The sequence below is a fragment of the Marmota flaviventris genome, chromosome 5, assembly GCF_047511675.1.
Source record: "Marmota flaviventris isolate mMarFla1 chromosome 5, mMarFla1.hap1, whole genome shotgun sequence".
NCBI classification, from domain to species: domain Eukaryota; kingdom Metazoa; phylum Chordata; class Mammalia; order Rodentia; family Sciuridae; genus Marmota; species Marmota flaviventris.
In genome coordinates this window covers 101034491-101047696 of record NC_092502.1, presented here as the reverse complement: position 1 = coordinate 101047696, position 13206 = coordinate 101034491, and the positions used below count along the sequence as shown (strand labels likewise).

The window sequence follows — 13206 nt, the reverse complement described above, 5'->3', positions numbered from 1 at the left end:
GTCTAAAAGACTCATTTTACCTCTTCCCACAAATTATATAAATTCATATTTTTAACTGCCAATTAATCACATCTGGGACTTCTATTTTTAAACTTTTGTTTAGGAACAAAATTCAGTTACTCTAATAATCTTTGACTTCTATGGGGAATAAAATTCAGATAAAAACAACACAGAATGCATAGTACTCACCTTGGAAATACTGTCCATATCTCCTGAGCCTGAAGAAAAATATAAAAAGAAAGTATTATTATGTAAGAGATCATTTATAAATTAAACACTACTATAAGGTGTATCAGCAATATGATGACAAATATAAGAAATTCTACCTCTAGTTCCCTATCATCTATATCTTTATTGCAGAATAAATAAAATCCCTATCATAGATTCCTGAAAATACAACACTAGAGAGATCATTTATGTATCTTATTCATGTTGGGCACAGCAGCACACACCTGCAATCCCAGCTACTTAGGAGGTTGAGACAGAAGAATATAAGTTTGAGGCCAGTATGGGCAATTTAGTGAGACCCTGTCTCAAAATCAAAATAATTTTTAACAAAGAGGGGGAATGATGTACTTGCCTAGTATGTGTGAGGCCCTGGTTTTGTTCTCTGGCAATGTAAAAAAATTTTTTTTAAATAAATAGAATTTTTTTTTAAACTAAATATGTATATATGTATATATGATTTTTATCTAGTTTAAAACTTTTTAAAAAATACATTATATATGTGTGTATGCACACACACACCTCTATATATGTTTTCTGAAACAAAATTGTTTTTGAACCATATTTTATTATAATAACAAAAAAGTATTCCTAATAAATGTTTTAAAATTGACAGCAATCAACACTCATGGTCAAAACTTAAAATATTGTATTTGAAAATATATTAGTGCATTTTAATTTTGATTCTGAGAGAAATGAATAATAATATTGATTCTTACATAAGAAATGGAATCACTCATTAAGTAACAAACAACAATTAGATCTTTGCCAAAATTTAGTTTTATTCTGAACTATTTTATTTTCATGGAATAAAAATATTATAACATTTTAATAGTATGGCATTTAATCAGCTTCACAAGTAGAGCTTAACATTATTGTAAATAAACAGGCATAACAAATTGCTACATATTTTATATTGAATACATGCAATCATATATATATGCAAATATGTAAAATAGTGTTCATTATAGAAAGTAATGAACCAGTTGCCAAGTATATATAAAACTCTTTTGAAAATTTTATTCCAGCGAATAGTATAACTGAGTATTCTATGACCAAGTGTCATTTTTTTTGTGACTAGTTCTACAAGTAAAAAGATTGAAAAGTGAATTGTTTTGAAAGAAATTGGAAAACAAAATTCTGGAATAGCATTGTCTAGCTGGGTATGGTGGTATGCACCTTTAATCCCAGGCTCTTGGGAGACTGAGGCAGGAGGACTGCAAGTTGGAGGCCAGCCTAGCTACAACTTGCCGACATCTTGTCTCAAAATAAAAATAAAAAGAAAGGGCTGGAGATGTACTTAGGTGGTAGAGTATCCATGGGCCCAATCCAGGGTGGGGGGTGTAAATAATGCTGCCCAACAGAACTTGGTGTGATGATGAAAACATTTCTGTGTGATATCCATTATGGAAGCCATTAGCTATTACTGTGTCTGTTGTGCACATTGTATGTGGCAGTGTAACTGAATGAATGAATTTTAAATTTTATTTAACTTCATATTAAATAGTCACACATAGTTAGTAGCTACTGAAATTACATAGTGCATGTTAAAAATAATAATAGAACAAAGTGTGACTTTGGAATCGAGGCAAAATTAGCATGAATCCTATCAACTTGTTGCAATTTGCAAATAATTTCTGAAGTTACATAGTCTTTCAAGTATCACAGGAAAGCATTTCCTAACCTTGGGGTGAGGGAGTAAAATCTGTAGCTAGCTTAAATGGCTCATAGGTATAGTTTGTCCAGTTTAAATAAAAGACACCCCCCCCCCCTTTTTGTGGTGTTGGAGATTGAAACCAGGGCCTCGTGCATACAAAGCAAGCACTCTACCGACTGAGCTATATCCCAACTCATAAAAGACCCTTTCTAAAAGAAAAAAAAAATTATTACAGTCTCTTACTTCCAATGTCGACTTTTAAATTAGTCTATGATTATGTCACTTAAATATAGACAGACATAAGATACATTTTTCTTTTGGTTTTGTATTTGTCTTGCCTACAATTATAATGTGTTGTGCAATCTAGTCAACTTTGTACCATTCATCTCTACTTCTCACTATGTAAAAATTTTTATTCACCTTGTGGATATTTGGCTTCATTTGGTAAGAAGGCATCATATATGAAGCATGTTTTCATCTTTCAATTACATACTTGAAATCAGCTTTGTAATGAAGACAACGTAAGCAGTGTTGTCTTACAAGGGAACCATTCAGATTATCCGGAATGTGATTACCAATTTTATTTTTAAAGGGAGACAAACATAAAATATAAAAACAAAATTAAGAAATTCTTGCAGAGAACTGAAATTCTTCTGAGACTGTGTCCACAGACTACTGGAGAGAAAGAAACCAGTTGGGAGGACAATGTAGTTCTCTGAGTGAGGCATGCATGATAAATGCTCAAAGCAGCAATATTTCCTTTGTCATAAACCACTTAGATTTTCACAGATTAAAGTAAATGTCTAAGAATATGAGCAAGGGAAGAGCAACTCTTACATTTCTTGTTTTCAAGTGATTTCGAGTTATCATAACCAATATATTGTAGATTGAAGTATCATTCTGAGGTAAAAGTTGAAGTATCTCAAAATAAGTATCTGGACAGAAAATTTTTGCAAACCATAGAATCCACTACATAGAATTAAGGTTTTGTTTTGAATTTATTCTATACTTATAAAATCCTTACCTAAAGAGCCATTCATGTGATGTGACTCCATTCCTCCTAATCCACCCATGGGACCATCTGACCCAGGACCCATTGGAAACTATATTAAAAATGAAGAAAATGATTGTGATCATATTGAAACAAATTTTATCTTAGTGTTACAACATCTACCTTTAACATTACAAGACATTGCCACAATTTATTTTCATTTTTAAGTTATAGAGAGTTTTTTTAAGTTATAGAGAGTTTTATAGAGAGTTTTGCTTGATTTTTTTTTTCAGTCTTATAGATTCTCTCATTGAACTGTCCCAGTCCTCTCAGTTCATCTTCTCTATGCTCTGGATGTTCAGGCTAATGTTCATTTAAATTCAAAATTTTCTTTTTAGATATCCCCAACTAGACAGCCATGCAAATGATAAGTATTCTCTCCTATGATCCCAACAAACTTTCTATTATAAACCAAAGATAGTTCTTAAGAAGCTGTTAAATGTATTGGCTTATTAAGAAGAATAAGTCAACATCATTATGACAACATTAACATTTTTTTTCTTAGAAGGCCATTTGTTCAAATGGACATAATAAATAATTTCATTTTACAGGTTAAATACATTTAGTTCCTGAGGGATAGCTGAACATAGCTAATGCTTGGCAGTCTCAACTTGACAGTCACATATTCTTTTTTTTTTTAATTTTTTATTGTTGGTTGTTCAAAACATTACATAGTTCTTGATATATCATATTTCACACTTTGATTCAAGTGGGTTATGAGCTCCCATTTTTACCCCATATACAGATTGCAGAATCACATCAGTTACACATCCATTGATTTACATATTGCCATACTAGTGTCTGTTGTGTTCTGCTGCCTTTCCTATCCTCTACTATCCCCCCTCCCCTCCCCTCTTCTCTCTCTGCCCCCTCTACTGACATTCATTTGTCCCCCTTGTATTATTTTTCCCTTTCCCCTCACTTCCTCTTGTATGTACTTTTGTATAACTCTGAGGGTCTCCTTCCATTTCCATGCCATTTCCCTTCTCTCTCCCTTTCCCTCCCACCTCTCATCCCTGTTTAATGTTAATCTTCTTCTCATGCTCTTCGACCCTACTCTGTTCTTAGTTACTCTCCTTATATCAAAGAAGACATTTGGCATTTGTTTTTTAGGGATTGGCTGGCTTCACTTAGCATAATCTGCTCTAATGCCATCCATTTCCCTGTAAATTCTATGATTTTGTCATTTTTTAATGCAGAGTAATACTCCATTGTGTATAAATGCCACATTTTTTTAATCCATTCATCTATTGAAGGGCATCTAGGTTGGTTCCACAGTCTTGCTATTGTGAATTGTGCTGCTATGAACATCGATGTAGCAGTGTCCCTGTAGTATGCTCTTTTTAGGTCTTTAGGGAATAGACCGAGAAGGGGAATAGCTGGGTCAAATGGTGGCTCCATTCCCAGCTTTCCAAGAAATCTCCATACTGCTTTCCAAATTGGCTGCACCAATTTGCAGTCCCACCAGCAATGTACAAGTGTACCCTTTTCTCCACATCCTCGCCAGCACTTGTTGTTGTTTGACTTCATAATGGCTGCCAATCTAACTGGAGTGAGATGGTATCTTAGGGTGTTTTTGATTTGCATTTCTCTGGACAGTCACATATTCTATAGCAGTTCTAGTTAACATATTTTAAAGCAGTGGAATTCTCCTTTCCAAGTAACATCTTAAATATTAGAAGTCTGGTATAAAACAGTTGTGAAAAGATGTGCTATAGTAGAGTTGGTAATGGAAAGTCAATGGCTTGCCCACTGTCTTCCTCTCATCTCCCTAGAATACTTCTGAGGAAACTTAGAGTCCAGTTTGAAGCCAAGTTATCTTATGCTTAGAGCTAAGACAATCTGCTGAAAATATTTTTTTTCTTCAAAGTTCCCATGACTAAAGCAATCCTTCTATGGTATATGCTGCAGAATACTCAATGTGGAGTGTGTTCATGTGTATATGGAAGGGGCAGTGGTAGTTACCAATCATAAAGGTTTTTGGAGGAAAAAAAAATTCAGTACATAAACCCAAATACTACCATGACTGTGTGGAAATATGGGGGATTTTTACCACTGTGAGCACACAAACCACATGATTTCAAGTTTTCCCAGGAGAAGAATAATTTTGCTACCTAAAATTAATTATCTAAAAGCTCATTGAAATTTTAGTAAAATGACATGTAATATATATACTCACTGATAAGTCAAGGATTGACTTTGAACTTAATGTTATTATTCAGCTTTTATTAAAAGCATAGTTTAGATCTGAACTGAGCAACTAGAGCCAGAAAACTCATTAGCCTGTGAATTTATTAGGTTTGGTCTTTTTATCTGGCCCCCACAGTGTTTTAAAAGACAACAACACATAAATACATGTTTGGTAGTTTAACACAAAACAAATGTACTTCTTATTTTTCTCCAGTTTCAGCTATATGCTATATATTTATATATACGTGTATGTGTAGTATAATGTTTTATGCATAGTCTTAGCTATATTGTTATATACATTGTTATATGTTATAATAAATATTAGTTTAATTTATTTAATTATATGTTATCATTACATTTATTTATTTAGATTATATTTACAACTATAATCTGTTGTAAATTTTTTGTTACCATGTAGGCCTGATATCATGGATAAATATTTTCCTATGCACTTTTTACAGGAAAGATCACGACCATATTCTTCTTGTAAAACTGTCTCAGTTTCATATTTAAACCCTAGATTTCATAATATAAAGAAAAATGTGCATATGCAAATTCCTAATTTACTTTCAAGTTCAGGAGGATTAGAAAAATCACAATGAAAAAATTAAATAGTGCTGAAAATGATATAAACATAAATGATTATACACAACTTGTCATTTTAAATAGTATTAATCATTCAGTATTTCAGATAAATTGAGAGGTCAGCATTTATAGTTAGGTTCACTTTTATATTTATATAAGAACCTATGCATTCGATGCTGTTTTTTCTTCAATCTAGAGTCTAGAAAGAATTTTTCTGATATCCAATAGTCTCTTGGATAATAAAATACAAAGTTTAAATAATACTCAGGAAATAGAATGTATTGAGTTTGAAAGTCTTAAAATATATCCCCCCAAGGAAAAAATCATATTTACATTAGGTCTGTTAGGTCCAGGAGGTACTGCATTCATTAAAGTATACATGTTGTCTCCAGAATTAGTTGAATCTGAAACAAAATATTACTTAATTGATATCTTACTTTATAATCTATACAAAAGCCATCACAAAACAACAAAGATGAACTGGATATACATAGGTATTGAGAGCTGTGACACCTGAGATAGCTATTACTACTATTTGGAAACAAGTATCTGGGAGTCTGACCCCAAAACTGTCATTCTACCTATGATGGTATGATAGGTATATGATAACAGAAATAGTCACTTTAGTAATTCAGGTCAAAGAATTATTACTTCAACAATCTAAAAGGTTACAGTAAAATTTTTTGTTTTTAAAAAACGTGGATATTTTTTGACTTCTCTAAGCAACCACATGTATGCATACAACAAAAATCTCTTAAAATTCACATTTATTATCTTTTCAACTTTCATTATTTCCTTAGGTTACTATCTAAAAATTCTAAAGATAAATCATTTTAGCTATTAATTAGTAAAAGCAGGTAGAATATCCTGGCTTAATTTAAAAAGAAAGAGATTAGAACGAGATTATGTAATTGGAATAAAAAACTCTCTTGTTTAAAGTAAAAGCCAGATTCCTCCACCCAACAGTTTTTTTAAATAAAATTCTTCTTGCTCATTTTTTTCTTGATTCATTATTATAAAATAAGTGTAGTATATAACCCATACAAATCTGTAACATTTTAGAGTGTTTAAAAAAATTTACATGTCTCTTAGTTAATTCCTACAATTAAAATAGATTCTACATAGATTACTACATAGTCCCTCAGGCTGACCCCTACCTCTTTATACTAAGTGAGGTCTCAATCTATTTTTGTGGCTTTAATGATTTTCATGTTGTTATATACCTAGGCTATTGGTTCTTTCCTGCTTATGACCAAATTTTCCCATCTTTGAATTTTTGTTTTCTTTTCCTCCAAGCATCTTTTCCCAAGTTCCCACCTACTGAAATTCAAGACTTATTTAAAATGTTACCTATTCCATGAAGTATTTTTTTCCTGATATTTCCAAGTAAACAAGGGTTCCCCCACCAAGAAATTCTGCCTTGAATAACAGTCTACATATTGTCTTATTTTTGTCTTCTACTTTCACTTAGGCTATAATAATCTCATTGAGATCACATGCCTCAGAAAATAAATATTGGCTAACTTGGATTTAACAAATGGAATAAACTCTATGACATGCAAAGTTCTCTTTCAGAAATCTTAGATTATCTTTTAAATACATACAACTTTCAAATGGGTTTTCAACTGAATTATTGTTAGTCTTGGTGAAAGGAAAAATGAGCTATATATTTTAACTATGCAGAAAGGACATGAATTTATCATTTTTAAGACCAACAGAGAATATAATTTCACCTGATAAAGAATATAGAGAAATAGGGTGTCCTTTTCTAGAAATTGTCTGACTTTTTTAATTAATAGAAGAAATTTACAGTAAAGTGAATTTTTGGCACCTATTTTGGGGGCCAAGGGGTGTTGATTTAATATTAGAGGAGTGATTGTGATAAAGAATGAATATATAATGAGTATAAAAGAATGCCTGGAAGATATGCTGGTTGCAATTTCTAACTTGAAAGTTAGAAGTGGTAAAATTACTTATCACTTGCAATGCTTAGAGTTGCTCCAATTTTCTTTAGTCTTGTAGATAAAGTGTTTCTTAATCACATGTTCCCTTCATAAATTAAACATTGACTCCATGATACAAGAATGTAAATGTAGGGGAGATGACCTGTCCATATAATTCTATCTTCAATGAATTTTATTAATAGTGAATATGCTTTGAGGATAGAGAGTATAAAATATTTACGAGTACAGTATAAAGAGTTAGTGAAGTAAAGTAAAATTTTGTATTGTCAAACTGGTTTTATTGAAATTTGAAAGTTAAAAATTTAAAAACTTATTTTTGAGGATCATTAATGACATGAATTTTAAGTTTCTATATATCTCAAACTTCACCAAACAGTTAAAATATGAATTCAACAATGAAACAATTAAAAATTATTTCTAGTTATAAAAATTTCCTATTTTATTACCTAGAAGTAATTCCAACAGTTTCTTTTCCCCTACTTTTTAGATTTTTGATATATATAACATATATATATATATGTATATGCATTTATATGTATACTTATGATCATATTGTGTTGAATCATGAGCATTTATTTTCTCATTAAAAATTCTTTGAAAATAACTTTAATGAAATTTTAATTATATTCCATCATGTTATACAAATTAATTCAATAACTTCACTAAAAGTGGATTAAGAGTGAAAATTATGTTGATTATTTCACTATTGACTATGACAAATGAACATCCTTGTGCATAAATCTTGGATTGTATCTTTAATCATTTCTAGTGTTGGGATTATAGTCAAATGGTATGAACTTTTTCACTGCTTTTGATATATGTTACCAGAGTATTTTTTAAAACTATACTCATTTAAACTCCAACCAGTAGAGTCTCCAAACACATCTAATAGTCTGTATTACAGTCACAAGAAAAAAGGGTAAAGCTATTTGAAATAACTATGTAAAATGCATATGGGTATACTGAAGTAACATTTCAATTTAGAAGATTCAAAAAACTTTTCCCACTCTAGTAAATTTACTAATAAATAAATTTCTATAAATAGGGTAATTAAAACTGTGAGCACATGTATATTCATCTTAGCAAGATGACAGATGTGGTGGCTCTGATTTGTTATTTTAAATCTAATAGATCTGTTTCATTAATATTATACAGATTTTTTTCTAAGATATGAGCTATGGATCTTTTTCTCATTTTCAAGGAATCATTAAGTTTGATAAATTATTGGGCAATTCATACCAATGAACAGTTTTCATGCTAAATCAGTTACCCACACAACAAAAATGTTCTGAAGTTGATGTAACTTAACAGTATAGTTATTTTACAACTCTGTTTCTTCCTACTTGCTACCTCTACTCTACTTCTTTAACCATGAGATAATGACTACTACTAACTTTATTTCATAAAACAATTTTTTGAATAAACAATTTTCTAAATTTTGTGATTTTATTCTAGTAATCAAAAGCCCATGTGGCTAGTTTAATTACAATACCTGCTGGACTAGGCATGATGGGTGTTCCTGGTGGCCCTCCACCTCCTGGAGGACCCTAAATTATACAAAATTTCAGTAAAAATAAGGCATTTAATTAAACAATGTAAGGAAAACAAAGATTTATCTCTATAATAATCCAATTTGAAAATAACAGAGGAAATATATTTCTTCATAATTTATTTTCTTTGAATGCACCATCATTTCAATATTATGCAAAACACAATTTAGCTTAACTATGTTGAGATTGTTTTGACAAGTTTCCAAAAACAATGAGCCTGTAGCACTGATTTATTATTCATGACTTAATCACGTCAGGTATAATGAGGTTAAGGAGAAACCACTTAAGGGTGCTTTTACAAATCCATAAAATAGAAATAATTCATGTGCACTTGTGATTTAGTTTACTGTAATTTTCTTACATTTTGTATCACTGTTCTTTAAAATAGGAAGCAAAAAAGATATTCACTTAAGAGAATATCTTTAAAAACCAAAGAAACTCAGATACATTCTGCTATTTCTTTTTTCAGCATCAACTGCAACAGTTCTGGAGTAGAATACATTCAGTTATCAATAACATCAATTAGAAATGAGATACAATGCTGCCTAATGCTGTGGGTTATTAAGACTACAGCTACACACTCATACTGAAGTAGAGATTAGGATGTTCTGAAGTTAATTCAGGCAATCAAAATGGATAATTCAGACAATGGGTTTCAGAATTTTTCAGATGTCCCATGTTACATTAACTCTTACATGACTAAATTTTCATTTCATTCTTAGTGTGTAGATACAGCCTACCAATTATTTCAAATAATAAATGTATTTGGTATTTAATAAACAACTTAAATTTCCCTTCAAATAAATCTATATTATCACTAAACTCTGTATGAGGCTTATTAAATGATTTTTAAAATAGTTTTACCCCAATTTTCTTACTTACGATTTGTTTCATACAAAATGTGAAGGAAATTAAACTTCCTTAGTTTATATAGCTTGTAGGAACATTAAGCACTAAGTTCACAGGTCCAATGCAGTGTGCACTTTTCACTATGTTAATAAACACTATTCCTAAGGCAGGTACAATGCTCGTTGATTTTCTTCTCATGTACTCCTTTAATTTCCATTCCAGTTGACCCCAACCTCTGAACATTTCCTTAGGAAAATTTCCTTTTTTATCATTTTATTCTTTCTTCTCTATTAGGCATTTCCCCCTAAATTATAACAAATTATCCTTTATGGTGGCCTTGAGATGTATCAAGAATCAAATTTGATTATGGTTAAAAAGTCATTTGTGAGTTCAAGAGTTTATATAAAACCTGCAATTTTAACTTCAGGACTATATGAATTACTAGAAAAAATTTTACCATGTATTAAAAAACAATGAGAAAAAGTTGGTGTTTTCAGTTTTTAAGAATAACAAAAAATAGAAGATATTTGCAAACTACTAGGCATTATTCTGCTGTCTGATTCACTTTGTGATTGGGAGAAAGTTTAACATCTTCTTAGATGTTAAACTTTATGTGTGGTGAGTGGGTTGGGGAGGGGGCATACATTATTCTCCTGGAGAACTGCAAATTCAAGCATATCATTGTTTAACTGAGGATGGCTCTCTTTGTGATTGGACAGAGAGCATTGTACTGGTTTCCAGAAACATATGCTGAAGTAAAACACAGTACTTAGGGCAATGCTAACCAGATTGATAACTGTTTCACTAATGAACATCAACATATGTACTGAGGTTGGCAGATGAAACAACTCAAGATGTTCACTTCTTGGCCAATACACAGGGGCTCTTCTTAACATCTGGACAACTATTTCATTGCTCAAATAAAACGTAACATCAATTCTTATGAGCAAACAAACCCAAATGTACTTACTACATAATTCCCAGGAGATGCTGAGGAGTATGGTATCTAGAACATGAACAGGACAAAAACAAATATTTTGATTCATGTGGCAACATGGGACTGACCTAAATGAAACAATTTCCTAACTTCTATTAAATTTTAAACTGTATCCCAAAGGACAGTAAAAGATGAAGGAATGTATGTCTGTTTAAGTGTCAGAAATATGAATAACTGCAATACTATCTTCAATTTACAAGAAAAAATGTACATTTTAGTCAGGAGGAATTTACACAGAATTACAGATTCGAGCTATATTGGTTTCAGGTCAGCTGTACACGTTGCTTAATTTAATGATTTATTCTGTAAATAGAAATTACAGAATTTTTTTTCAAATTAGTAGCTTCACAGATATTATTTCTAAGCTATGTGCTTTTAAAAAAGATTGCTCACTGTATTCATGCAGCATGGATCAACATTTGAACTCACCTTTCCCTTTGCCTATACAATTAGCTACTATAACAAATGCAAAAGAACTTATTAATATTCATCTTCAAAATTATTAATTTGTGGGCATCATATATGGGTTATATATTCCCTCTTTCTCTTCAAATCAAGCTCTTCCCCCCACTTTTTTTTTTTTTTGTATGCAGGAATGACCTCAGAGGTGCTTAACCACTAAGCCATATCCTCAGCCCTTTTTTAATAGTTTGTTTGGAGACAGGGTCTTGCGAAGTTGCCGAGGCTGGCTTTGAATTCATGATCCTCCCACCTCAGCCTCCAGAGCCATTGGGATTACAGATGTGCACCAGAATACCTGGCTTAAATCAAGCTCTTAAACAAGCTCTTTTCTAGTGTTTTGAAATTATTAATCCCACATTGCTCTGATAATTTAAGAAATGAAAAAGTAAAAAGTTTACATTTAAAAATAAGGAAAGTTAAATCCAAATATTTTATTTTAAATACAAGCTCACTTACTCACTTGCATGAAGACACACTGTATATTCCATGAGATATTTTTGCTTTACTCTGATAAAATTGAATAAATTACTGTTTACCTGGAGTCAGTCAGCCAGCACCAGAATAGAACTTTTAAAGAAGTGAAAAAATTGTGGTACGTGAAACCTAACCTGTCTCTCCATCTCAATACCTGCCACATAATTAAACATAATAATATGAAATCATAAAGTAAGAATAAGGAAGTATAACACTTTTGATTTTTTTCTTGAATAAATCTTTGATGCTTTTTTGGAATTGTTTAATATTAAGTTATATGAAAAGCTTTTCTCCTTGGTTTTTGGTATCCTTATTAAACACAGAGCACATGTCCCTGGGGCTCCTGCTTGTTTCCCTATAGGTATTGAGCATTGCAGATAACAATGGCTGGAGTACCCAGAATCACTATTGATAAGTATTACTTGCACTACTAGTACCTCAGTATTCTATGGCATTTGACATTGACTTAATTGGGTGAATGAATACAATTTTGTTTTCTTCAGCCCTTTTCAGTTCATGGCGTATCACTCATCCTCTGATTTACATTAAACATCTAACCACCTTTGAGATCTTCGGAATTTATAGTTCATTGCCTTCCTTTACAACCCACTGCCCACTTTTTCATTTGTCAGTACTCTGAATGCTTTGTACAGAGATCCAAATAATTTCCTTGCTTAATATATTTCTTATTTCTTATGACATTCACAAATTATATATTCCAACCAGAATATTTCCCTACAATTCCTCCATGTTTACTTAGATATTTCTCTATTATTTTATGACTAAATTACTCTGCCCTTCCCCATGCCACTGTCAACATTTCATTTCTTTCTCCAATACCTTAAATTATCTGAAAGCCTAATATAATAATTCCCATCTCTTTGACTACCCCTTTGCTAAAATTTCTGTTTTATAGTAGAGATTTCCTGGAGGGAAACATAAATTAAGGTTGACAACAATATAAATTAAGGTTGTTCCACAATATAACCATGTTCTCCAACTTCCACTTCGTCTTCATCATTTGGAAGTATTCTGGCTTACCCTTTATGAAAACCAGAAGTCTGTACACTCATTAAACATTGTACCTGGGTGTGGGATGGGGAGGTGTATGATTCTGATTTGTAGCATTTTCCAATTTCTGTGGCATAATTATTCTGTATGGGAAATTTGAAGTTACCAATTCTTTAACAAGTAGCTCAGGA

General features: G+C 31.5%; 1 protein-coding gene across 6 annotated transcripts in view; it reads right to left on the bottom strand.

The window, feature by feature from the left end:
• Window positions 1–13206, bottom strand: part of Ssbp2 (single stranded DNA binding protein 2) — a 333116-nt gene that overhangs the window by 15122 nt on the left and 304788 nt on the right. For all 6 annotated transcript variants that reach the window (XM_027927778.2, XM_027927775.2, XM_027927777.2 and 3 more), the window contains 5 exons: window positions 11042–11077; window positions 9165–9219; window positions 6042–6112; window positions 2907–2985; window positions 190–218 (listed from right to left, as the gene is read on the bottom strand). In XM_027927778.2, the coding sequence (XP_027783579.1) occupies window positions 190–218; window positions 2907–2985; window positions 6042–6112; window positions 9165–9219; window positions 11042–11077 (270 nt within the window). The remainder of the gene's footprint in view (window positions 1–189; window positions 219–2906; window positions 2986–6041; window positions 6113–9164; window positions 9220–11041; window positions 11078–13206) is intronic.